Source organism: Aspergillus tanneri (assembly GCF_003426965.1).
Source record: "Aspergillus tanneri strain NIH1004 chromosome Unknown AapTan_2_pilon_pilon_pilon, whole genome shotgun sequence".
Classification (NCBI taxonomy): Eukaryota; Fungi; Ascomycota; class Eurotiomycetes; order Eurotiales; family Aspergillaceae; genus Aspergillus; species Aspergillus tanneri.
This window is the reverse complement of record NW_022984629.1, coordinates 2089937-2115793: the sequence shown is the minus strand read 5'-3', so window position 1 is coordinate 2115793 and position 25857 is coordinate 2089937. Positions and strand designations below refer to the sequence as shown.

General features: G+C 46.7%; 11 protein-coding genes across 11 annotated transcripts; 4 read left to right on the top strand and 7 right to left on the bottom strand.

Moving 5' to 3' along the window:
• Positions 1-270: 270 nt before the first annotated feature.
• ATNIH1004_000673 (putative MFS transporter) lies at positions 271-2398 on the bottom strand (the record flags this gene model as incomplete). The annotated part of the gene is made up of 9 exons (XM_033565381.1): positions 271-614; positions 668-857; positions 907-992; positions 1048-1208; positions 1261-1367; positions 1434-1607; positions 1655-1872; positions 1920-1970; positions 2026-2398. The coding sequence occupies 9 exons, from the start codon at positions 2396-2398 to the stop codon at positions 271-273; spliced, it is 1704 nt and encodes a 567-aa protein (XP_033431138.1).
• A 676-nt stretch (positions 2399-3074) lies between these two features.
• On the bottom strand, positions 3075-3659 carry ATNIH1004_000672 (uncharacterized protein; the record flags this gene model as incomplete). The annotated part of the gene is made up of 3 exons (XM_033565380.1): positions 3075-3226; positions 3277-3441; positions 3497-3659. The coding sequence occupies 3 exons, from the start codon at positions 3657-3659 to the stop codon at positions 3075-3077; spliced, it is 480 nt and encodes a 159-aa protein (XP_033431137.1).
• A 4285-nt stretch (positions 3660-7944) lies between these two features.
• Positions 7945-8236, top strand: ATNIH1004_000671 (uncharacterized protein; the record flags this gene model as incomplete). Its single annotated transcript, XM_033565379.1, has 2 exons — positions 7945-8066; positions 8131-8236. 2 exons carry the CDS (start codon positions 7945-7947, stop codon positions 8234-8236), a joined length of 228 nt encoding a protein of 75 aa, XP_033431136.1.
• Positions 8237-9089: 853 nt separating this feature from the next.
• Positions 9090-11059, bottom strand: ATNIH1004_000670 (uncharacterized protein; the record flags this gene model as incomplete). Its single annotated transcript, XM_033565378.1, has 6 exons — positions 9090-9615; positions 9667-9926; positions 9975-10050; positions 10117-10494; positions 10601-10926; positions 10994-11059. 6 exons carry the CDS (start codon positions 11057-11059, stop codon positions 9090-9092), a joined length of 1632 nt encoding a protein of 543 aa, XP_033431135.1.
• A 1449-nt stretch (positions 11060-12508) lies between these two features.
• On the bottom strand, positions 12509-13385 carry VMA11 (V-type proton ATPase proteolipid subunit; the record flags this gene model as incomplete). Its single annotated transcript, XM_033565377.1, has 7 exons — positions 12509-12551; positions 12608-12693; positions 12743-12827; positions 12895-13001; positions 13085-13134; positions 13191-13266; positions 13338-13385. The coding sequence occupies 7 exons, from the start codon at positions 13383-13385 to the stop codon at positions 12509-12511; spliced, it is 495 nt and encodes a 164-aa protein (XP_033431134.1).
• Positions 13386-15332: 1947 nt separating this feature from the next.
• Positions 15333-16463, bottom strand: ATNIH1004_000668 (aldo/keto reductase family protein; the record flags this gene model as incomplete). The annotated part of the gene is made up of 2 exons (XM_033565376.1): positions 15333-15850; positions 15929-16463. 2 exons carry the CDS (start codon positions 16461-16463, stop codon positions 15333-15335), a joined length of 1053 nt encoding a protein of 350 aa, XP_033431133.1.
• Positions 16464-16955: 492 nt separating this feature from the next.
• ATNIH1004_000667 (aspartate/glutamate racemase family protein) lies at positions 16956-17840 on the top strand (the record flags this gene model as incomplete). Its single annotated transcript, XM_033565375.1, has 1 exon — positions 16956-17840. One exon carries the CDS (start codon positions 16956-16958, stop codon positions 17838-17840), a length of 885 nt encoding a protein of 294 aa, XP_033431132.1.
• Positions 17841-18311: 471 nt separating this feature from the next.
• TUB4 (gamma-tubulin mipA) lies at positions 18312-20164 on the top strand (the record flags this gene model as incomplete). Its single annotated transcript, XM_033565374.1, has 8 exons — positions 18312-18319; positions 18400-18440; positions 18536-18648; positions 18717-18770; positions 18853-19035; positions 19087-19290; positions 19350-19436; positions 19487-20164. 8 exons carry the CDS (start codon positions 18312-18314, stop codon positions 20162-20164), a joined length of 1368 nt encoding a protein of 455 aa, XP_033431131.1.
• A 2015-nt stretch (positions 20165-22179) lies between these two features.
• On the bottom strand, positions 22180-22983 carry ATNIH1004_000665 (uncharacterized protein; the record flags this gene model as incomplete). The annotated part of the gene is made up of 3 exons (XM_033565373.1): positions 22180-22250; positions 22313-22327; positions 22764-22983. 3 exons carry the CDS (start codon positions 22981-22983, stop codon positions 22180-22182), a joined length of 306 nt encoding a protein of 101 aa, XP_033431130.1.
• Positions 22984-23940: 957 nt separating this feature from the next.
• On the bottom strand, positions 23941-24560 carry ATNIH1004_000664 (uncharacterized protein; the record flags this gene model as incomplete). Its single annotated transcript, XM_033565372.1, has 3 exons — positions 23941-23962; positions 24044-24141; positions 24246-24560. 3 exons carry the CDS (start codon positions 24558-24560, stop codon positions 23941-23943), a joined length of 435 nt encoding a protein of 144 aa, XP_033431129.1.
• An 828-nt stretch (positions 24561-25388) lies between these two features.
• On the top strand, positions 25389-25747 carry ATNIH1004_000663 (uncharacterized protein; the record flags this gene model as incomplete). Its single annotated transcript, XM_033565371.1, has 3 exons — positions 25389-25598; positions 25646-25687; positions 25736-25747. 3 exons carry the CDS (start codon positions 25389-25391, stop codon positions 25745-25747), a joined length of 264 nt encoding a protein of 87 aa, XP_033431128.1.
• Positions 25748-25857: the final 110 nt, after the last annotated feature.

Below are 25857 nucleotides of genomic sequence, written 5' to 3'. Positions count from 1 at the left end.
TGATACTTGCCTAATTAGGTAACCGGTACTCGTTAACTAACTATTAAGGTTTTACTCTGAAACCTAACTTTGTTTGTTACTTGACTACCATATATACTAAATTTGATATGTAGTAAGATTAGGTAACTATATAGGTAAGAAAGACAACTCTAGTATAAGGTTTTACCGTTATACTTTAAAACTTCTAGGTAACCTGTACTCCATGGAAACAAGTACGGCTACAAACCAAACCAACCGCTAATAAGCGGATTTTCTCCCCCGGTATCTCTCTCAGTGTGCAAACCGGAATTCCAATCGTTTGTTGCCCTGATCCTCCGTGGTGGCAATGTATTCGACTCGCTGGTCCTCCGTCATCGCCCGCCATTTCTGGTCTCGGTAACGGTTGCGCAGCACATAGTACACCTTCGTGGCAATGTAGAAGAAGATATTACTCACAGTCAGACCCAAGAGCACGCGATTCCCTTTGGAATACTCCTGAGAATCGTCATCCTGGTAGATATTTGATGCAATAATGCCGGACAGCTGCACACACATATTGTAGATTGCGGCCGAGACGGCGCGCGACCTCACGCTGTTCGAGTTGCGAGAATTCCAGCCCGCTTGCAGGGCGTGTGCTACAATCATCAGCATTTTGTCTTCCCCGTGGGTGCTTCTTATAACAACTGACCACTGGGATGAGACAAAAACAGCGTTAGGATGGTCCAGGCCACCCATTTGTTGACCTGGCTGAAATCCACCACGATCATGTACAGCAGCATGGGCAGCATCCACACCTGTGCCAATGCTCCCATCAAGGCAATGGATCCAAAGGTTTCAGCGGCGTAGACCAGTACGAGTCTCAAGATGACGTCCATGACCTAGAATGTTAGTCTTGCCTAGGGTTCTTGTGGGATCCGGTGTGCATACATTGTATGGTATGGACAAGAGGACGGCTTGAAAGGTGTTAAACCCATAGTCTATCAGAAACAACGTGAAGTACTGCGAGACGGTAGCTGTGGAAGTTAGCCATGCATTGTATATCGATAGATTAAGATGGATAGTACGAACTCCATGGCGTCATAAAGGTAAGGCCGAGAAGATACAATGGCCAGAGGTCAAAGTCCATGATGCTGCACCAGACATCTCGCGGAGTAAAGAAATGACGCCGATTCGCTGTACATTTGGACGGATCCTCACGAACAATGCGGTTCACCAGGATGGTCTCCTCCCTGTGCACATTAGATGTTTTTGATCCCTCTCCTATTGAATGGAAAGACGTACCTGGGTGTGAACCATCCGTTCCTCCCTCGAGCCCAATGGGCGGTTTGTGTCACCGACGGAGGTAGCATGAGGAACGCCAGGAGACCCAGCGTCAGGGTGAACAGGCCCTGTATTCGTAAACTTAAATATTAAAAGAAAAAAGAACAATAAGATAAAATAAATAATCCACCTACCTCAATCAGGAACAGCCAGCGCCAACCGGCATATCCATCGACACCTCGGAGATGCAGGATGCCGTAGGCCAGCAAGCCGGCCACGATGTCGGCCAGCGACGAGGCAGCGTACCAGAACCCCAGACGGACGGATAATTCATGGTGTTTGTAAAAGTAGGACAGATAGAGAATCATCTGACATCAATCAGCGGTGACGAGAAAAAATAAGCCGGCGAACGAACCGTAGGTGTGAAACCACCGGACAAAACACCAATAAGAGCTCGACAGATCAGGAACGAGGTTCGATTGCGTAACCAGAACTGGGCGATGGCGACAATCGACCAAGTCGTCATCTGCAGGGGAATCCATCGATCGACGCCAATAGACTTTCCGATGACCTGCGCAGGTAACTCGCTGAGCAGGTAGAAGAGGCGGTACAGCGTGTTGCCCAGGTTATAGTCTGGATATGTTAGCCATCCATCTTTCCATCTTTTAATCTGCACTCACCGTCTCGGGTGATATTCAGATCATCCAAGAAACTGTCTGCATTCGCCTGTTCTGTCCATCAATCAGCCATAATCTCAGCCGACGAGATGCGAATCCGATCACATACGAACGTTGCACCGATCCAGCTCCAACGCCACGACCATGACGCATGCCAGTACCATAATGCGTAGATCTATCTTAGCCACGACTTTATTCTCCTCTTTCCAGGTCCATCTAGCTGACGGATCAAACCGATGGATATTCTCCCAGCTGGACGGGGGTTGATACGTCTCCGCCAGGTCTGGGTCATCGTACACGGACGGCTGCGTAGCAATGGCATTGGAACGGGAGGAGTTCTTTTCCCTCTGGAACCAGAAGTGACGTGCATCGTCTGGATCCCCGAGGGCATCGGGGGATTCCCTCACACGCACCTGGGCTTTCTCTTCGACGTCGTCGATGGGGGAGTGCTCTATGGGACTTCGGGCGATGGCAAGAGACATTTTGATAGAAACAACCAGGGCGTTTGGACGATTCTAGAGACAGTATAGAACATACATACACAGACACATATATATACCTGTCGCTCTTTGTATAATTTAAGTCCGAGAGATTAAATCCGGTGATACCCTCCAGCAATGTGGCGGAATCGAGGCAATGAACGCCCAGTCCAGGCCCGAGGAGTCGGACATGGTAACGGTGTCACTGCAGCATATCGCTTTGAGGTTCTCGTGCAGAGAGAAGAGGGGAGGAAAGAAAACGATTCAGTCCTGCAAGATGGACGAGAGATATTGGCCAGGGAGTCATTCGTGGCGCGATGGAATGGGAGCTATCCCTGCGTCGATCGTGGAATGCGTTACACTGAGACCCAGCAAGGGTGAAGAATTGCAGCTGTGAGGAGGAAAAAGGATCAATCTAGAGGTTTGTCAATACTACCTGGAGAGGTTACAAGAGGCAGGTTGCATCTATCGTGGAGGGCTGGATGGAGACAGGATAGGCTAGGAGAGGACAAAACGTCAGTGAACCACGATCATTACAGTACTGGACTCTCTATGTATCATGGACCGGATCATTGGGTTACCAATTCTTCTCGCATTCCGCCCACGGATGAATCTGCTCAAAATCCAGACACTCCTTCACCGGGTCATAACGTGGATAATAACCGTCAAGAATGGAGGATCAGGCCAGCGACGAGATGGTGGTATCCGACCAGCACATAATGTTCTGGCGCAGATAGTCGAAGCAGTGATCTAGAGTCTCAGGTAATCCGCTCAGGGTCGAGAGACCAACATGCATGCGTGAGGAGTTTTCCTGGTGCCGGTACCAGATCCCTTGCTTCGGCACGTAATATCCGTGTCGGAGGTTGTTCCAGGAAACGAACCATCAGCAAAATACACCGAGGGAACGAGAGACAGAAACAAAAATACAAAACAGTGTAGCAGAAGAAACACCTCCAATGCCCCGGCGCAGGTCGAAGGATCCTGCGGGTTCCTTGTATTGTAGAGCAGCCTCCTGGCTTGGTCTTCGGTCAGTTTAATCAATCCCTCTATAGTCAGTTAGCTGTATATTCAGCAAGAGAAGATGAGGAAGAGGAAGAATACCATCGAGAATCGTATCCCACGCCGCATTCGTCTCATCATTCCATCCACCCACGAAATCCGTAATGCCTCCCTCGTCAACCCGGGTATGGAACTTGCGAGTTTCCAATTCCACGGGGATTTCCCCACACCACGTCGTTCCCATTGAGGTGTTTGGTATCGACATCCTTGTCGGGGATAGTCGCGATAGAGATAGAGGATCCAGAGCGAGAAGCAAAGCGTCACCATATTGGTGAGTAGCAGATGGTACACGGGAGAGAAGCGAGGGACGAACAGTCCTGGAGATCGACCGATGAAGTCTCCTGATGATTATTTCGAATATGGCCATAGGTTGAGGAACTCGCGTGGGACTCGCGATCGTTCTCGTCAATCTTGGGGATGGACTGGTAGGTGTCGTTGGACATGATGGATATGGCAGATGCTCAGGAAAGTCATGGAGACTTCTGTCTTGATATGATCCTTGGTCTAGTGACGATTCGAATGAGATTTTCTACCGAATATTCTAATTCTGTCCGGAACTAACGATACGCTATGGGTAGGATATAGGGTAGGCTACAGCCGTGGCTGCATTGTTGTGAGTATAGCCTATGCAGGCGACGTCTGGATCCGAATATTTGTCTCCCCATATTTCTCTACTCTCATCCTCTTTCTATTGGCCTCCAACCTCACAACGATCATCCTCTGGAAGATATGCGCAATGCCCTCTCCGTCGTACAGACCTTAAGACTTGCCGCTATCCTCGTGGAGATGGAGATTTGCGAGTTCTCCACGGGCATCACGGAGGATCGACTGACTAATTCTTTGGGGAACCGTATGAGAAGACGAATGCGACCTGGGACCCACTCATGGTTGGTATATCTTCTTCTCGACGAGATTGATGGATCAAGAAAGGATGATTGACAATGGATAGTGCGATTGATCCATCTCAACGAACGTCTAGCGTAGTATCTAGGAACTTCCACCACACAACAGTACCAGACTGCCGCGGGATCCTACATGGGAGTGCTGGAAGTCTTCCATCAACTTCATTGTCTGGTGAGAATTCGTTGATTTCCGTCCAGAAAATCGCTGACTGAGACAGAATCGAATCCGAAATGGCATTCTATACCAATCTTAAGGAAGAATACAGAGAAAATGCTGACGTCATCCGACGTTATGTAGTTATTTATAGTTTACTATTTATAAATATAATCTAACTGCATAGATCACTGTTTCAACTACAGTAAAACACGGATATAAGCAACGAAAGGGGCTCGGCTCTAAATTTGCTTATATTAGGATTTTGCTTATATTGTAAAAGCGGCTATATATATATATATATATGTAATCTCCTTAGTCCGAAAAGGGTAAGACTAGGTTACAGGGTACACCCAATTGCCACGCCACTGCAAAAGGTCAACTAGACTTGGTAATACCAAGTCTGGCTCCCAATTCACTTATCTACCGTCTCCGCGGTCACACTAAATTAGCTGTGACTACATATATATAGCTCCATATTACTCTACTGCACCATACTGAATGGAAGAACGCTTATATTGATTAATATAAAGCCTATATACTGCATGGTCAGGTAAAAAATAACCGGATATCAGCCTGGCGCTGTGCTTGAGCTTTTATCTGTAGAAAAAGCCTTTCCTGGTGTATAAGAAACCGGATAAGGTCCTTATCTCTATTAACCTGCTGTTCCTAATAAAGGAGCAATTTATTCAAGCCCTCTAATACCTCTGTAGCTATAATTATTGGTAGAGGCTGTATATCCCTATCCTTATTACTATCCACAGCTTCGGCCGGTGCAAACTTACTTAAAACTGCAGAATTAATGTTTATAAGACTATTATTAACCTGCTCGTCTGTAGGATTCAAAAACTGATTAATATCTATAATATCACGGATACTATTTGAGAGCCTTAGACTTTGAAGTCCTTGCTTTATCTTATTAATAAGTTACTTATTAATAAGCTTATTACTATCTTTAACAGAAAGAGCCTTCTTAAAGCAGTTTCTGACTGTATCTTTAAATAGATCAAGTTCCCAGGCAGAAATTGCCCATTAAATTGCTTGCAAAATAGTTATAGTAGACAGTGGATTAAAACCACAGTTATATTAAGTTATTAAATATAAAACCTATTGTTTTTCCAATATGCCTTCCATGTATGGATAATCCCTTGGTCAAGCAGCTAATATCTTAATATTAAACAGGCTGGAAGCCATATAACTACTTATCTGTAGTTGTTGGTTTATCTCCTTAAATGCAGCCTTATAAGCAGAAAAATTATCTATTAAAAAAGCAACTTTTCGGCCTTGCATCTTCTTATTAAACCAAAGAAGCTATTCCTTAGCCAATAGCAGCCAAGATTCTCAATATTTATACCAGCTGCAGCAAAGGCTTTTGGCCGTTTAGCTGTCCCAATAAACCAGATAGGAAGGAGTTCTAAAGTATCTAAATTACAACAAAAATATACAGTTATTAAGCCTTTTCTTTCTTGCGGCCAGGAATTAAGCATGTAGATAAACTCCGGTCTGGGATTATTTTCCAATATAAACCTGTCTCATCGCAGTTAAAGATATCTTAAGGCGCGTATGTATTAAGGACGCGCTGGATTAAAACTATTTTACTAACTATATTTTTAGATAGACTTCCAGCTTTACTAAATAGACTTCTTTGCTTAATATTCCTGCGTGACTGGAAGCCACAAAGCCAGCCATTACTAAACTGGGGCATCTTTTTTTCTAGATAGATCTCTGACCAAAACTCCCTCCCTTTTTAACAAATAACCTCCTGGGATATTATTATCTTTCCCTCAGCTCGTTTTATCCAGTCAAACAAGGCCTTTTTTAGCTCTGGCCAGGATTCTGTACGGCGTCGCTTATCTTCTGCTTGATGCGCTTTAATACCGTCAAGGAAGGCAAAACAGGAGGAAAGGATTTGGCTAATTAAGAAGCAGTTAATCGGCTGGTTATATATCTCTTAAAACCACCTAGAAAGCTCTGCTAGTGAGAGATAAGGCTTTAAATTATATTAAGCTCGAAGGGCAGCCTTCTGGCTATTTAAAATAGCACGTCGCGACCTCTTGACTATTTTAAAGTAAAATGCGGGGGGTCTGAATAAGCAATTTTGTAACTTTAATATAAGCAAATTTGTATAGGAGATAAAGAAAAATTAAGCAATAATCTAATATTGGAGTATTAAGCAAATTTATAAATTTGGACACCATGTCCTGTTGCTTATACTGGAGATTTTCTTATATTAGGTGTTGCTTATATCCGTGTTTTACTGTACCTCCGCCTGTCATTTATTTGTCTTGGTGACGTGAATATCGGCCCCGTGGGATGGAAGGCGACCATGCAGGTATGAAGCCTCTATGTCTCTCCAGGAGCCCTGGGGTAGATGCGTCCTGTAGAATCAGTCTGAGAGTCACCGACGTGGTATCTCCATGACACGTGATGGGCTGTCGTAGTTTGTTCGATACAATGACCTCCTTCTTAGTGCTTCCCTTTATCTCTTTTGAATCTAGCGAGTTCACTGAGATGTAACTGTTTCATCTCGAGATGATGAAGCCCACCCCAGTGGATCCTGGAAGTCCGGGTCGACATTCTTTCTCAGAGAGTTCAAACATTGCAAGGAATGCAGCATGTCGACGCCCGCAAAGTACTGCAGCAAAGTACCATTCTTCTCCGTGTCGAGTCAATGGGGAGAGCGATGGGAGTTTCGAGTCTTGGTTGAGGGTGTTGACTTCCTGGTCTGTTCATCGGAAGTAGTGGTCTATATCTATATTAGCATTGACTTGGTATATGTCAGTAGATATTACCTACCCCCTAAGAGGAGATCCCAATTCGCATCCAGCTCGTCAGTCGGTACACCCGCGTACCTGGTTCCCGAGTCTTCCTGTCAGTTGAAGGTTCCATTCTCGACATATAGAGGACTAGAAAATCGGATTTGGGCTGATCTGATCGAGCGTTTCATCGGCTCTGATATGTATTAGTATCTGTTTCTACGTATCTACGTGCTATACGTTGGTACCAAAGTCGGTAATGTAAACCGGTCCTAAGCGACAGTTAGATTTCTAAACGAGATAATAGATGTTCTGCAGGATGAGAGGTGCCATGCTGAGGGTGAGGATCCATGATAGAGGAGGGGATTGGTCTCTTGTATGGCTCTAGAAAACAGGCTTCTTCGAGATGTATTGTTGCGATATCAATCTCGTTAATCATTTTTATATCTTAACCATTTACTCATCTCGAAATAGTTCGATCATCTTAGTTAATACTATGTATTTTTCCTCCAGTCAATGATACATAGCCTATTTGCCGCGCAACCATCTCCACGTATCATCTAAATGAGCAAAAAACGGATTAATACCGAATATCTGTAATTAAATTCCTTCAAAACCCAATCGTTGATAAAAATGAAGTGGCTCAAAGAGATATTCTAAAACCTCCTCACCAGCCGCATGCGCACTCGATCCCACGACGACATCTCAGCTATGCTGTCTGGTAGTCTGGATCCCTCATCTGATTCTAATCGCCATCTACACGGGCTTTGTCTTCTTCACCCGGCTCATGTTCCGTCACAGTACGTCCGGCTCAGAGTTAAAAACATAGAACAATTATAACCGGTCAGAATTCACAGCCTACAGTCCCGAATTCATCCAGCTCGTCAACATGCCCTGGACGTCTCGATGTGAAGGCGCATTCCTGGAGATTGGCGATTTTTTCAATCTTGGAGACCCGGGAGCCGAGTGATGGAGCGGTGGCGGTGTGGAATAGTGTCCAGAAATGCATACCTCTATCGTTCCTCTGTTCGATGTCTGGCTTATTTGGTTAGATAAAATCCGTTCACGCTGGAAGAAGCCGACTATATCCGCGTGACAACCGTGCAAGTCGAAAGTCCGGATCCGGGGTATCCGAGCGTGTTGCTCAAACTGCATCGATCGCATTGTTTGGTATGATCTCTCTTTTCATCTCTGTATATCTTATAGAGGTATGAACTGATTCTGTAGCATGTCCTCTGGACAAGATGGCATAATCAGATGACGGAGGAAGAGTCGGAGATGACGATTGTCACCGAGCCGCATGGTAGTAGGTGCATGGATGCTGACGAGGATGGATGGGATTGATAATCGATAGGTCACTGCTTCGATATTCTACGCCATAGACTCATGTGTGAAGATGATATACAGCTTAAGCTATGGTAGAGTTTGACAGAGACTTGGACACTGATAGCCAGATCTATGGAACACCCTTGAGCTATGCCAAACGCGACAGTGATATCGACAAGAAGATATATGGTTCGCCTTGGGAGTATGCGAAGCGGGAAGAGACAGACGCCCGGGATGTTGAGTAGACTAATCAGGGTTAGGAGGCTGAACGTAACCATGAACATGCCAGGCATTGAGCTGGATGATTCTATCTCTATTCTTGGTGCGACTTTCAAAGGGACTATCTCTGCATTAGGTACTAGGGAGACCAGATTTTCAATGTAGACAATCAGGATCTCAGAATCTCAGGGTTATATGAATTATTTCATGTTAGGAATACGAAGATCAAGCCAAGCTTCATTAAATGGTAAAGTTGGTAACAATGGTTTCGCAGACATCTATGAATTGACTCCCGAAAACTCGGCCCAAGGATCCGCTACAGACAGCAAGCTCTGATTTAGAATCGGATTCAACTCGAACCTTCCCAGCCCATCCCGATCCGCATGCCCCTTCGTAAACACCTCCCGCGCTATCTTTTTCATCCTGGTACTGGCATTCGCCCCCATGGCCCACACCTGCCCGAACTGGTTGAGAATGGCAACTCCCAGGCGGGTTTTATCCCTTGTGGGACACCGAGGGGAGGAAGAGAGTATTGTTTGGTACTCCATCATGCTTGTCATGGTGGACAAAGCCACGCAGCTGATGGTGAGCGGGGACTGCTGGACAATGGGAATCGGCAGAGCGCATAGATTCATAGTCGCTGCCACGGCATCAAGCGTTCTTCGGGTATGGAGCCGCTCGCATGAGTCTTCCCAGAGCGAGTCGTCGCTCGATGAAATGGGGGAGATCAATGCGTTGTCCTCGTAGCCCCTGGTAGAGCTGCGGACCAGACGTGAGAGTGGTTGGTGGATGGTTATGAGGAGGCTGCGTGGTCTTTAGTCCGGGGAATGAGGGTTTCTAGGAACAGAAAAATACCTGTGCCAGAGGACGTGACAATGGAATAGAATATGGTCAACTCCTCCATCTTCTTTCACCACGGAGTGCTTTTCCAGGGGCAGGTTGAGCTTCCACGCAATGAGCATTGTATCCGCATTCGTGGCGGCCGTATTCCGGTCTTCTCGAGGATGCAACACGGAGTGGGCGATTTTGACCAAGTCAATGAGGTAGGTGAACGACGAAAAGACGGGCACCTTGTCTTCAAAATCCCGAATTTCGTACTGCTCAAACGTGCGAGTCTATCAAGTTGTTAGATTCCCAATACATCATTCAGTAAGCTGTAGGACATGACATAGGAAACGAGCCTGATCCAGTGTGATGTCGTCCGATGGAAGGTCAACATCAGCGTCCCCGCCGCAAAAGCTGCACTAATCAGCCGTCGTTGATGACGGTGCAACAAATGACACGAACCTAATACTTGTTTCATACCACAAGCCAACGATAAGAACGTCGGTAGTGTATAATCCCCAAAAAGTACGCCTCCAGCTTTCAGCCCAAGAAGGGTCGGGCTCAGCCGCGGCGAATGTGCGGCGATTCATTCCAATATCGATCATCATCTGCAGTCCCCGGTTCAACAGGATACGGGCTTGCGCCCGATCATCTTGCCCATAGGTAGCAATGGCAAGAAGAAGAAAAGCTAGGACGGTGTAGCCATTCGATGGTAAGACGTTCACGGTGAGGTCTGTGATGTTGAGTTGCTTTATAACAGTCTCCTTCAAGGATGTTGCAGACCCATCATTGATATATACAGATCCTATGTAGTGGATCACCGGGAGAAGAAACGTAATGGACTCGCTATCTGTCTCCCTAAAACTCATGAAATGACGGTAAGGAGTGAGATATGGGTGAGCATTGTGAAAGTTACTAGGTCAACTCAGCAAACTCCTACCGCCTAAGTCGACTGCAGACGTACCTGTAGTACGCATCCAGGAATCTGCAACAGGTCGCATGCTCACTTTCCCCGTGGTATGCGCCGTTCATCGCCTCAAGAGGTTGTACAGCAGATAATATCCCATACTTGATTGGAATGCTATCATTTTCTTGTACCGAATACGCATGTGCTGCCGACGGTGGAGAGAAAAGCACATCACCCCTCACATCGGAAGCCGGCAGCGACGAAACACTTGCCTTCGCTGTGGCGCTACGGCGAGACTGAACATAATAGCAGACCCTCCCCTCCTGTTGACATCGACTACAGACCGGCATCTCGGCACCACACTTCGCATGTTGGCTCCGGCACTATGTTCACCTGGTCAGTTGGTTACCGGGAAACGGTAAAGAGAAAAGAGGCAGGTAGAACTCTGACCTGGACACATGCTAACGATGCCCGCACGGCCGTTCTCTGGGACTTGGAAGTGCGCGTAACCGCCATTGATGTCGTTGGGAGAATTGGTTGAATGGAATCACAGCCCGACGGTCTATCTCGAGTTATTAAGTTGTATTCGTCCGTTCTGGCTCCATTCGGTCGACACAAATCGACCGATCTGGCCGCTTGCCATTGCTATTCAATGCAATCCAAGTACATCAGCTAGTCATGGAAACCGTGTTTTTCATCTCCTCATCAGTAGGATGCCCTCCTGCAGCAGCATCGAAGGTGCATACCTGAGCAGCACCCAACGATGCGTAGAGGACTCTGCTCCTGGCTTCCCCGTCATGTACTCCGTAGTGCGCTATGCACTGGTGTCACCTGCCCCCAACTTTCAAATCGGTTTGCGCTGCAGTACTTCGTGGCTACCAATCGTCCTGGATCCCATGATTCTAGCCCATTGGCAGCTCTCGGTTACACGACGTCGGCGCTGATGTGTCTTCCAGCTGGCTCCTATCAAGGAATCCCCATTCACATCCCCGCAGAGCCTCGCCACTAATTTCCAATCGGAGCCCATGGAAGTGACAGATGACGGAAGAGGAGCTTTGGGCCGACTGGCTGATATCCCCGTGGCGGTTGATGAACATGCCTACATGCAGAAAGTCAACAGACGGATGGCCTACTATAGGTGCAGGACCGCCTGCCACCTAGTAGAACGTTCTACTATAAAATTAGGGCTACAGGGCGCATCCAAAGCTAATAATATCCCAAGGCACCGGCATTATTGACAGGTCCGTATGGTACGATGTACCGCCGAGACAGTCAACACAGCCGCCAAGGGAGAACTAGATAAGTAACCCTTGGCGAACACCATCCGGTGTTTGTATGGATGCAACCTCGAATCCGTTGTTGATCATAAGCACTAGTCTAAAAAAAAGACATAGTTCGAAATGCCTGATCGGATCCTATATGCGATTCATGGCCTAGAACCACCACGATCACCATCCTGCATCATATTCCAACTTAAGTATAGGGCCAGGTTCCATGTTTGGGGCGAACGGGCAAAGACATGACTAGCCTCTGGACTGGCCTTTCCCCTCTTTCGTTGGGAAAAAGCAATAATGGTTACGCAGTTGTGGGGAGGAGCGACTCTCCGACATAGCTAGCTTGACTATCGCCCTCAATGCACGGTAAATCCATGAGTAGAAGGAGTGTGGTATCTGGTTGTATTTAATGAATATCTATGGCATGTGACACTTGCTCCCCGACTATAAGGTTACATTCCTGATCCAATATGTCAATGGGATACGCCTTATTCGGGGTAAATTATAACAGAGACTCAGAGACTCAAGTGATCAAAGAAGCTCCCGGTTGTCCCTACCTAGGCCCGGTCCCTCCAACAGAATATACAATGAAGCCGTCCACTTTGATGGTACAATATCGGCGTCAAAAGTAGTGAGCTCAACTCACATCTAAGACGTTATTCAATAAATATTTTTGGCCAAATCACACAAATCAAGCCCTAGATTTCGAGTTGAGGATCAATCCAACAATCAGACTGCCGAGCGTCAGCAAACCTCTTTCGGCAGACAGTTAGTGAACGTCATTCCATACCCGTAGAGTCCGAGAACTTCAGCAAAAATCAAAATGAGGATCATCCCCACATACACGCGGGACTGTTGCATGTATGCACGCACACCCTATATAGACCATTAGAAAAGCAAAATGGATAAATGTAAGACAGCTTACAGCATCGCCAACTATTCCAATTGCGTAACCAGCGGCGAGACCTGTAAACCCAACAGACAAACCTGCTCCAAGATGCATAAACCCTCTATTAATGGTCAGTGTGGCCGAATACTCCAAACCTAGCAGGTTCACTCCGGTGGGGCTGGACGCACGTATACAATGCCTGGCTTTCGCTTCGATTCAAATCTCCATGTATAACGACAGCAACAACAAGACCGTATACAGCAATAATACCCGACATGATCACAGGAATCAAAGACTGGTCCTGTTAGCGGGGGACGCACATTACAACATCTTGCGAGATCATGCCTTCATAATCAGATCTGGTCGAAATGTTCCCACACCCGAAATAGCGATGCCGGCCTTTGCTGTCCCATATGCGGCTCCCAGTGCTGTTTCATTGTGAGTTGGGTGTCATTCTCGGTCTAAGGTGATTTGGAAGGCATACTCCCGAAGATCATCTTCGAGAGCTCATTAGCGCTACCCACAAACTTGCGGTTCGTCAGAGATACATACTGCAGCTGCTACACCAGCCTGATTATCCTCATCAGCTTGTATTCACGGGATTCATAATCATCATCGACTGGAGACTCACGAAGGAAAAGAAGGGAGAAAACTTGGGCGCGTACTCGCTTTCCGCCATGATGAACGAGGATGAGAGGACCTAGAATAAGATTGAAAATGCTCCTGAAGGTGCCAGTCCAGGAATGATGGACTGTATATAGCGGTGACAGAAGGAGTGAATGCTAGAAGCGACGAGCGTCACAATTGCACAAGCCGGACTGGGACTACGGAGCAACTCACAGCAATGTAAGCCACGCCTCAACTACGGCGGACCGTAGCCCCCATTTAGCACAACATGTTCATTGGCTGTTCTATTCCCCGCCTTTGGGTCCGCCTTTCTTTTATTCCGACAGATCAGTAAGGAGTGGTGAAAGGCGGTGTGGTAATGCTCAATCTCCACAAAACTATTTCTTATCCAGCATCAACAAACAATACGATCTTCATACTCCAAGATTATCAACACCATCAATCAGACAATCTATGCAGTATCTCCGTGATCCACAATGTCTCAAGATGAGCGTATTCTCTGATCAACAACCTTCTTGAAATTGCTGCTCGTCCTGCGAGGCTTCTGGTCTGCAAGTCGCTTCATCCTTACAAAAACTCTGTCATCAACAGCATGCCGGTGCTGCCAATCCAGTAACGCACAGTATTCCCGGCATCGATGACGGATGTTAAAATCTGGCCAGGGGCATCCCACTGCATCGGTCCAGAAATAAGTCAAAGTGTCGGTGTTTGCGTTGCAGAGGACATTTTGCAAAGTCACGTGGAGGCAATGCGACAGATGGGCTCGGTGCTTTTTGGCCGTTTGGTTATATCCCCCTGGGTACATGTTGTGATGGTAATGCTCGAAGTATAACCCTTGAAGTATAACCCTTGTCGAAGTGCATCAAAACAGTGCAGTTAGTGAAAGACATCAATTCAGCCTGCATAGACGTCCGGTCCAAGACCGAATTCGGGTCCAAGTTTCACCGATTTTTCAGGATCTTTCCCGACGGCGAGAATGTCTTCGAGTTATAGGATAGGCCTTGTATTCTCGGCGAGTTTAGCCTAGGCAACATCAACTTCGAGGCTGGGTTCTTTGTGGTAGATGCTGCGGGGGTCGTTGGAAAGAAAATCACGTCGATTCATTCCGTGGAAAACAAGACATCCACACCGTCCATGGCGGGTGCTATATAGGGCGTCAATCAATTGTTCAGTGATGCGTGTGACAAGGTGGGCTAAGTACTACTTACAGGGCATTGAAATATGGCCTCTCAATGGGAATGTCCCATCCTCGTAAGAGATCCGAAGAAAAACATCCGAGTGATTGCAAGCAGGGTGGCATTTACCCAATATAGAGACACTTTAGAAAGTATCACTTTAAGCCTTTCACAGTGACTCGGAGCCCTGGACGTCGACTCAAGCATCAACTCCTGGTCCTCATCGCTATCCACCCTATCATATTGTATCGAGTGTTTGGAAAACTGGGTCTTGAGACGTGAAATCCCTACCATTTTGTAGAGACGAGAATTCTGTTTTAACAATTTTTATGGAATGGGACACATCTGGCTATAACTATGTAAGTAAAGCATAACATGTTGCTTGCGGTATCCTGGCCTGCACGGAGAATCTATCCAAATGTGGCACAATAGGCTAAGCAGGTCGGCACATACAGCCTACATCGGATCAATAGTGAAAAATGCCGGCTAGACTATGGACTAGCAGAATAATAATTTGAAAATTCTTGGATATTTTTATTGCCCCATAGTCTACTAGTCCTTGGTACTCGGCCAGAATTAGACGTGAGGAAGTGGTACTGGACTGGCGGAGTCTATGAATGTCCTCGAAGCGTTGTGGTCAATTACTTTTTTCCCTCCTACTTCTTATTTCAAAATGAAACTTGTGCCAATTGTTCTTTCTCAATATTAACATTCCAAAGCTTTGAAAAAGATAGGATATATAGCACCATTCAGTATATATATCATTCCTTATATGCTTATCCAAATTATCTGTTTCACAACCCCTTTTTAGCATCCTAACACTCCTAAACTCCTGTTTTGCGTTTAAACAAGGCTTCTTTGGTGTCATAGGTATACTTCAGATCAAGATGCCAATAATCAGCAGTAGTTGGCTTTGCAATCAACCATGCTTGATCCAAAGCATCAACAACTTCCTGCGGCAGCGGGCCTTTCTGGATATCTCTGAGGTTAGCCTCCAGTTGGGCGAGGCTACTCACACCAACAACTATTCCATCACGGCCATTGTCTTTGATGTTGAGAGCAGAATGGTGGCGGATCCAACGGAACGCAGTCTCAGGCAGTGTCAACCCATATTTCTCGACAACCGGTTCAATGACTCGCAACGCTTCAAATGTCGCGTCTTTAAAGTAACGCTTGCGGTACAATGTCCCGAAGTGGGATTGGTCACTGTATCGACCTTCCGCAGGAATATCCTTTGTTTTATATTTTCCGGAGAATACCCCACCAGCAAGCGGGTTATAGACCACTATGTCGATGCCGTAGCGCTTACAGGCATGGACCAATTCGGTCTCGATGGAACGTGCTACCGAGGTCATGAAGATTAACATCTTGTCGCCAACAGTGCTACGAACTCCCGGAGATTAATGTAGGGAGCACTCACTAATGGCATTGTACATGGCTTGGTATATAGTCGGACGTACCCAGCCTCTCTCGTTGCAGAGAGTGACAATCTCCGCAACCTCAAACGCCGTATAATTACTCAGACCCAGCTCCACGAATTTACCCTCTTTATGCAGTTCATTGACAGCCTCCAGTGTCTCTGAAAACGGGACCGACCGATCGGGAGCATGCAGGTAGAATATATCCACCTGGTTGGTACCCAACTCCTTCAGGGAGAGGTCTAGGTTTGCACGGAGAACGCCAGGCTTGTGATCTCCAGGAGTTCTAGGGTACCATTTTGTCGCCAGGGTCAAACCACGCTCCTTCCACTTCGCCTGGGCCGTGAAAGCCTCTTGTTGCCCTTCTATGTAAACCCGTGCAGTGTCCACCTCATTGTAACCCTGTTGTTGGAAGTAATCCAGGCACTTGTTGAAGTCATCAAGGGACGTGATCCGAGCTCCTTTCGATTCATCTGGTCCAAAGGTCATCAGACCAAGGATGGTCCTTGGTGTGGGAGACTGTGCTACTAGAGGCATTTCGAAGGTATCTGCTGGCCGGGAGGCAGAGATAACGTAAGCTGCGGAGATTCAGACGACAGGGATCTATATGGATTTAGGGGAAAAAATATACCTAGATTGGAAGGGTATTCGGGTAAAAAAGCAAGGCTTAACCACGGTTACTCAACGGCGACAGGGGTGGTGTCGTTGTCGATGGAAGGTGGGGCTTCGAGACGATGATGTGATCTTCCCCGCACTCTGTAAGCAAAATCCACTATCACGACAGAGATATCCCAATTCTCCCTGTATAGAGTCATTCCATGACAGAAGCTGCAGACAGGTCTTGAGGCATGCCTGTCCATTAGCTGTCAGTATGCGGTATTCTGTAGCTGATTGTCTGCCAGCTATCAAATTGTCTGCTCGTACAAGCCAGTCGCTAATTTGCCATCCTCAGCAGCCAAATTATCCACGATTTTATTGTTCCTATACGACCTCTGACACCGCTCATGTTTGAAACTGCACTTCTTTAACATGCCTGCAACCGTTGAGAGACGGTACTCCATCCTAATCGTCAACCCAAACACATCAACTCATATGACCGAATCGTTAATCCCCATATTGGAAAATCTCAATTTCTCCGATGTCCTGTTCGATTTCTTCACCGCTCCGTCGAAGCCTGTCACTCTTCCAGACGGCCGAATCATCGACGGTGTGCCCAGCATTAACTCCGGGGAGGATTCGGTAAAATCAGCGTTGCACTGCATGCCTTTCCTGGAGCCATTAATACGCCAATATGATGGCTTCCTTGTGGCATGCTACTCCGCTCACCCCCTCGTTGGCATGCTGAAAACAGCGATTGCAAACCTAGGGATCAATGCTCTAACAGGGGGCACATTGGGACCGGAAGGGACTAGGAAGTATGTGACAGGCATCTTCGAAGCAAGTGTTGTCACGTCGGTGTCTTTGACCAGTTCATTTCACCTCATCGGTGATGTAGGATTTGGCAAGGCTCAAGCCAAGGACACATTCGGGATAGTGTCTACTGGTAGTGTCTGGAAGGACGAGCTTAGCCAAGCTGTTACTAAAATGCTTGTCAATCCTGAAGATGACAGGGATTCTACCCGTCGTTTTGCTGGTGTGGAAACCACTGGACTGACGGCCTTTGAACTACATACTACTCCTCCCGACGAGGTGAAACGAAGAGTCAGCAAGGCTACTGAGCGGCTTATTAAGAATACATCCGACCCTGTAACTGCAATTTGCATGGGCTGTGCTGGCATGGCAGGAATGGAGGAGGCAGTTCGAGAGGGATGCATTAAAGCATACGGGCTACAACAAGGGAACCGCGTGAGGATAATTGACGGCGTAGTAGCCGGTGCTGGGTTACTTGTTACAAGCTGCAAAGCAGGATTCTAAACTTACTTAAGCCACGCTTGTCGACCATAGTAGCATTGGCTATAAGAGACAGCCTAAAAAGAAAATTAAAGTTAGTCGTGCATCAAGACATTGAGCCCATCATTAAATATATGCAATGCATTATTATTTAGATTCATTCTTTGGTGAAGTTGGCCGAACACGGCGACCAAGTCAGTGCCAAAAGGTCCGTCCGATCCCTGGGAAATAGGAGAAAAGTCAAACAGAACAATAACTGCTCGCTCCTACATATTATATACAAATTATTCTTATACATACCTACCCTAATTTTCATAAAATACCGTTCCACCTCTTAAATCCAAAAATCTGGTTGGTTTGATTTTGAAGTGTCTCCATCCGATAACTATTGATACCTGAGGCAGCAATTTAATCATCGTTGAAGTTTCCCCGCGGAACGCGCTACGCGTGCGATCACTAACGACTACGGAGTGCTTTCAGCGGCCTATCTCAAGGATGCCTAGGTATGCGCCAATACCGGCCCCTTTATTGTGATTTACCTCTATAATCAAAGGTCCATCACTAATAGCTATTTGTGATTCAGAGAAATAATTACAATTCAAGCCGGCCAGTGCGGCAACAACGGTAGGAAAACCCATAACACTGTCCTTTTCACTATCATTCCTGTGGATCGTATTCAGCCAAGGCGGATTTTGCTGACTGATAAACAATAATTACAGTCGGTAGTCAGTTCTGGCAGCAACTTTGCCTGGAGCATGGGATAAGTCAAGATGGGAACTTAGAGGAGTTCGCGACAGAAGGAGGAGATCGTAAGGATGTTTTTTTCTACCAGGTATGGCACAGTCTACAACTTTTACTACTCGATTTTTACTGTTCTTGAAAGACTAAATAACTCTCTAGAGTGATGATACCAGATATATCCCTCGAGCGATCTTACTGGATCTAGAACCTAGGGTATGATACCATCGCTTGGATGACCGACGGATGCCGTGTTATCTTTGTAAACAATACACTGAGGCGTTTTGTTTCGAATTAGGTCCTTCATGGAATCCAATCTGGTCCATATAAAAATATATACAACCCCGAGAACTTCTTCATTGGGCAACAAGGCATTGGTGCGGGGAACAACTGGGGTGCTGGCTATTCTGCTGGTGAAGTGGTGCAAGAGGAGATTTTCGATATGATAGACCGCGAAGCCGATGGGAGTGATTCATTAGAGGTAGGCTATGCCGGAGCAGGAGGAGATCAATCGCGCGCTAATTCGGCACAGGGATTCATGTTTCTGCATTCCATCGCAGGAGGGACAGGCTCTGGCATGGGCAGTTTCATACTGGAGCGAATGAACGACCGGTTCCCTAAAAAGCTCATCCAGACATATTCCGTTTTCCCAGATACTCAATCGGCAGATGTCGTGGTTAATCCGTACAACAGTTTACTGGCGATGAGAAGGCTGACACAGAACGCGGACTCAGTGGTAAGACCTCCAACCCCAACAAACGGACTCTCTGACCTATACTGAAAATGCTACCTTAGGTGGTTTTGGACAATGGTGCTCTTTCAAGGATTGTTGCAGACCGACTTCATGTGCAGGAACCTTCGTTCCAGCAGACAAATCAGCTAGTGAGTACACTTTTGCTGTTCGCGAGCATACGTTGGCTAATTGCCACAAGGTATCTACTGTTATGTCCGCTTCCACGACCACCCTTCGCTACCCCGGCTACATGCACAATGACCTTGTCGGGATCATCGCTTCCCTTATTCCTACCCCGCGCAGCCACTTCCTAATCACATCCTACACGCCATTTACGGGCGACAACATTGAACAGGCCAAGACTGTTCGAAAGACAACGGTGCTGGATGTCATGCGTCGCCTACTGCAGCCCAAGAACCGCATGGTTTCGATCAACCCCAGCAAATCCAGCTGCTACATGAGCATCCTCAACATCATCCAGGGAGAAGCCGATCCGACGGATGTGCATAAATCCCTGCTCCGGATTCGCGAGCGGCGACTGGCGTCATTCATTCCCTGGGGCCCAGCAAGTATCCAGGTTGCCCTGACGAAGAAATCGCCGTACATCCAGAACACACATCGAGTCAGCGGGCTGATGCTGGCGAACCACACATCCGTTGCGACGTTGTTCAAGCGGATTGTTCAACAGTACGACCGACTGCGAAAGCGAAACGCTTTCCTGGAGCAGTACAAAAAGGAGAGTCCGTTTACGGATGGACTTGGGGAATTCGACGAGGCGAGAGCTGTGGTGATGGACTTGGTAGGGGAGTACGAGGCGGCCGAGAAAGAAACGTATCTGGACCCAGATGCAGGAAAGGAGAAGGAGATGGGTGTGTAGTAGTTAATTCTTTCATTTGTCTTGTTACCGTCTTTTTCTTTGCTGGTCTGCCATTATGATTCACGGGCGATCTGGTGCGTTACGATTGGTACAAGGGCGTTTGCTTGCATGGATTTGTCGCTAGTCTTTCTGATAACCTAGGGGGTTGGTATGACATGACATAAGGTATTCAATTATCATCTCCATCCAAGTACAAAGTAGGTACCTATATAGCTATGCCTACAGGATCCTGCTGGACCCGATTGTCAATCGGAGGGAAATCGCCCAACCATGCAGCTAAACGGCCCATGTCATGACCAGCATCCCCACCCCGACCAACAGTCAAGCAAATACCATCCACACATGTCTTCTTCATGGATGCGTCCGCACCTCTTTTGGTCCTGACACACAGACACATCACCAGTCCCGGCCCTGCCAATCAATTCCACCGTTTCCAGATGGTAAGTACACCGTACATCCACACCACGCAGCGTCCCCTCCCCATCCTGGATCGTCTTGTCTCGATAACCACAAGCACCAGAGTTCATGGTGGACGGCATTTGTGCCCAAAGCGAGGGAAAGGAAAGCCTGAACAGGGTCAGGTTTCTTCCTTATCGCTGTCATGGGAGATCAAGATTGCGCGTCTTTTCTTTTCTTTTCAATTCTAATTTAATTTGTCAAAAGTATTGTATTTCTTTTTTTTTTTTTTTTAGAAATGAGAAGGAAAGGAAAGAAAAAAAGAAAGAAAAGAGGGGAAGTTGGCATAAATCAGACACCCTACAAACTACTGAAGAGCAATAAATCCTCCCTTACTGCGTACTGTCCTTTGACAGCACACAGACCCTCAGAGTACCAGGAATGGAGTACCATCCATGCTGCAAAGGGTACTTGCATAGAAGGTACCTACTTGCACCTCCACACCATGCAGAAAACGGTTCTGCCCCTGTGGCTTATATTGCATCGCATCGCGTCTCGTCTTGTTTTTCGGGACTTTGGATAGAATAAGGGAGTGGGGATAGGAGAGTCAAGCATTCTGTTCTTTCCCTGCGTTATCCTGCAGGCTGACAGTTGAGTTGCCGTATGGAAAGAACTAGGTTACTGTCTACCCTGGTTGATAGTATTGAATCCTGGAACATAGACGATACAAACCTTAAACCGGTTGCGGTTCTCTCCATTTAAGTACGTACTGTCTAGTTCTTGGGATGGGATATCAACATCAGGAGCAGCGACCCCAGTCTAGCTACCTACTGGTACGGAGTAGTAGTTAAAGGATTAGAAGTAACCATCGGCAAGGATTCATCAGACGTTATTAACTCCGAAACTTCATCGATGGAGTGCCTGGAGCGAGATTGTCAGAAGCCGATATATAGACATGGCACGCACTAGAGTGTAGCCCCTGAAATTCGTTTGATAGACATCGCCACGGAAGCTTGCGAGGCTCTACGAAAGCAAATAATAGGACCGCCTTTATATGATCTCAAATTTGGAGATAAATAGGGGAACCCTGTTCTGATTTCTGGGATGGCGCCATTTAAAGACCATCTACCACCTACCGGGTAGTACTAGGCTGTATCCTCGTGCCGACAAATAATCGTCGGGATGGTCCGTATCAGGTGCACAGACCGGTTGGGAGCGTTGGGAGCAGAACGGTGAAGGGAGAGAAATGTCCCTGGATTGCAGGAATAGGTCAATCATGCCTGATCAGAGCTACTCCGGATGGGGATCCTGATGCGATGGTGAGTTTTTCTTTTTTCTTTTTTCTTTTTTTCAAAAAAAATAAAATGAAATGAAATGAAAATTTTCTGGTTACAGGTTCAGATGGCAATTCAACCCCTGGAATGGAGTTAGTCAGTCTTTGTAATCTCGCGATGACCTTTAACCAAGTCGTCAGAAAGGGGCAACTCAATGGGAATGATTTTTAAAAAAACATATAAAAAAATAATAATAATAATAATAAAATAAAAAAGACTCCCCATCGGTAATTTCTTCAAGACTGGTCAAGAAATAGCAGTTGCCTCCTGAACACTTGGGAACAACTACTTTGGAACCTCTGGCTCCACTCGGCCCCCCGATTTGCCTCCACCGGCGGAGTTACTTTGGTTGCAAACTAGTATTAGTTAATAGTCAGTTAGTTAGTTAGGAGTGCTCACTAGGCTCTAACTGACCTACAGCCTACGACGACTGCTACGACATCGGATCAGCACTGTGCAGGTGGTACTACGGCTGCCCGTGACTCAGCAGGTCATCCATGAATCCTCTCGTAACTTCCATATAAATTGACTTCGCAGTGCTTTCGCCTCTGCCGCCTTACCTTTGTCTCTTCTTCTACTGCTGCTGCTGCTACCTTTTCTTTGACTCTTTCGCTACCCACCGGCCTTCGCTTCCGAACAAAAACCCTACTTTCCTTTCTCCTCATCGTCATCCCTATCCCCCTTCTCTTTGCCACCATTATATATAATCAGTTGCCGCCGTCCTTATCACCGTCTCTTATCGACTCCTCACTTCTAGTGATTTCTCCTCCTTCCTTCCTTGGCTAACCGCTTGCCACTGCTCCTTCCACGTCACTCGCAACGTCGGCGTGTCCATCTTCCCTATACATCCTACATTGATCTCCATCTACTGCGGCTGCGATCGCTACTATCCTCTGCTTCGTCTAAATCAAGAGTCGCACCCATTCGTTTTCTCTCCGCGGCCTCTTCGCCCTCAGCGCTTATCGATTCCGTTCCGACAGACCCACAACCTCTTGCATCATGGCGCCCCGTAAGCCTCGCTGCAACTTCAAGGAGTGCAAGGAAGCCGCCCAGCGGATCGTCGGCGACTGCAGCTTCTGCAATGGCCATTTTTGCTCAAAACATCGCATGCTCGAGGCTCACTCCTGTACGGGTTTGGAGGACTGCAAAAAGGAGTCTCACGCCCGGAACGCCGATAAACTGAACAACGAGCGAACCCAAGTCATCAAGGGTGTATAGGGCTCCGATGGGGCCGTCCACACAGCATTTTGCTTTCGTCATGATTTTCTTCGGCTTTCAGTCATCGAACCGGTTGATGAGTTTAGCGCGGTGTCCGATTTCTTTCTGATCATTACCGTGTGGAGTCCGTTTCTTCGTCATTAGCAACTGCCGCATCGTCAATGTGACCGGTTTGGTCTTTGGGTTGGGAGGGTTTTCTTTGGTTTCATTTTTTTTTTTCATTTTTTTATTTTTTTCTTCTACTCTCTTCATTCACTTGATTCGATATCATGTGCAAGGCGTTGACACCTGTGGAGTTTTGACTGCGTTTGTGTTATTTTCGCATGGGCCTTGATCGTGTTCGCCAGTCCTTTGGGAATTGTTCGCGGCGGGATCGAAGGCTCCTTGGTAAATTTTCAGCACCATATTTTATCACATAGCTACCAGCCATTGGCGTGGATACATTGGTTGCCCCATCTTGTTCGTGGGCATGTCACATAGCCAAGCGAGTACAGGTACTATATGACATCTCCGTTGATATCGATTGTCCAACCAGCGTTTTGGGAGCTGAGCTAGCGTAGAAGCGTGGCCGTAGTCTATAGGCATGGCGGCTGTGCCGCTTGTTAGCTCTCCACGTAGCTGTCATATGATTCCTGGGCAAGGGGAATTAAGTTAAATATGACTTTAGCAGATAAATAGGCATTTAGCTGTTTGGGAATTAAATGACAACCAATAAATACGATCCTGGTATAAGTACAAGACTTTGTAGGACAGCCATACTGAAAACGAACAAACACCAACAAAACACCTCTTCCCCCTGGGAAGACAAAACCATCAGCCCAAAACCGATTAACCAGGTCCAATTTTCGGCCTGCAGGTGGTCAGTTCAAGGTGGCTTTCCACAGTAGCACGGTACATGGAAGGGAAGGGGATCTATCAATGAAAAACGTACATGTCGTGGTGTTCGCTCAATCGGCTCAGATACTTGTTTAGCTCTTCCACTCGCTCTTTGTGGGTTTTGACGCCTTCCCGTTTTAGACGTTCTTGTAGCTGTGATTGCTTAGTATGTGCCTATTGTCTATAGTATTTTTTGACCCGAGAGAGGAGAAAACCACGGCTATAGAAACGATAAATATAAGGAATGAATTCCATACCCGTTTCTTCCTCATGTCCTCATACTTCCTCTCCGCCTCTGTCTTCCCTACCGAACCACCACTAGATTCGACAGACTCCCCTATCTCTTCAACCCGTTCGATCTCATCCCGCGCCGGCGCCGACATAGACATAGACGGAGTCTCCTCGCCCACTAGTTCCCGGTGGCTCGGTCCATCGCCGTCTTTGTCGGGGCTGTCGTGGTTTTTCTTGGCTTTCTTCTTCTTCTTCTTCTCTACCCGACCGTCGCTCACTTTTGAGCCTTTGAGTTTGAGTTTGCCGCCCCCGCCGGAGGTGTATTCACTTCCTGGCGGCATGGTTGATTCTTTTTGAGGGAAGTGTGAAATGTTGATAGATTGGTGGTCGTGAGCACGGATGTGGATAGGATGGTTGCCGCTTTAGTTTATTGGTCATGTGACCTGTAGATTGTACTAGTGATTTGGGTATGGGTTTGAGACAGGGCTGTGGGTTATAATTATCTGTGTGTTTATTATGGACAGCGCAGGTGGATTTTGTGGCAGGTTTCTTTGTTGGTGGTTGGTAGGTAGATGTATATTATGACAAACTTGTAGCGTGATTATAGGTGCCAGAAATTTAAATACGATATTAATAGGTTATCTTGGTTAACGAGGGCTACGTAAGTAGATCAAGACAAATAGTAGTGACTGCAACCCCAGCCATTGTTCTAGTTCTTTCCTTCGCCACCTGCAGTGAATAAGTACATATATCAGACAAACAAATATCAGCCCTATACCAAACCAGTCCACCGGATTAAGCATACTAGCGCATTAAGCCCACGACACAATGTTGTTATTATCTCTCTCTTTTTCTCTCTCTCTCTTTTCTTTCACTGTCCAAACATGATCAGCGTAGTCTTTGGAGAATTGGAATCTCCATCTCTTGTATCCATTATGGCGGGATATCCCATATATCTATCACTCACAGCTCTCATACAAGTGTAACAGGACAATTGGGTTCCATTCTGACAAAAGATTCATCTATACTATGGCCTGTATCTTTTTATCAGATCCCAAGATCCTTCTTATTGCATGACGAGACAAGACAAGACAAGAACAATATCCACTCAATCAGTCATATCTTTTACCTACCAATTCAATCATTTAAAGACACATACAACGCCAAATATGCCTACCTGGTATATTCATTTCCCTCTGGTCGGTATCTCCACTGGTGCACCGAAAGTGGAACAACTCCATCAAACGCTCTTCGAGGTCCAGAATAGAATGACCACCCTCTGGCAAGTCCAGGTTGCTGCCCCCGCTGGCGGCTTGCTCATCCGGGTCACCGTGTCGGAGAATAATCATGAACTGATCATTGCTACGGCGGAGTCTATGGTTCGGCAGCTGCTGTTGGAGGAACAGAATAATCGGAAGGGATAAAGCCTGGAGTTATCTCCAAGGATGTCGACTCGTTTGAAGAATTGGTATGTTTTTATTCTCTTTTTGATTTGGAGCTTTGCTAACGTTGGTAGCATTGCGCGTGAAGGTTTTGGGATTTGGGAGTATTGCGAGGAAGGAGTTTAATTGGGTGGAATATGGTTTCTTTCTGCTCGCTTTTTGTTTGGGGGGGGGGGGCAAGGTTGGATAAACAGGA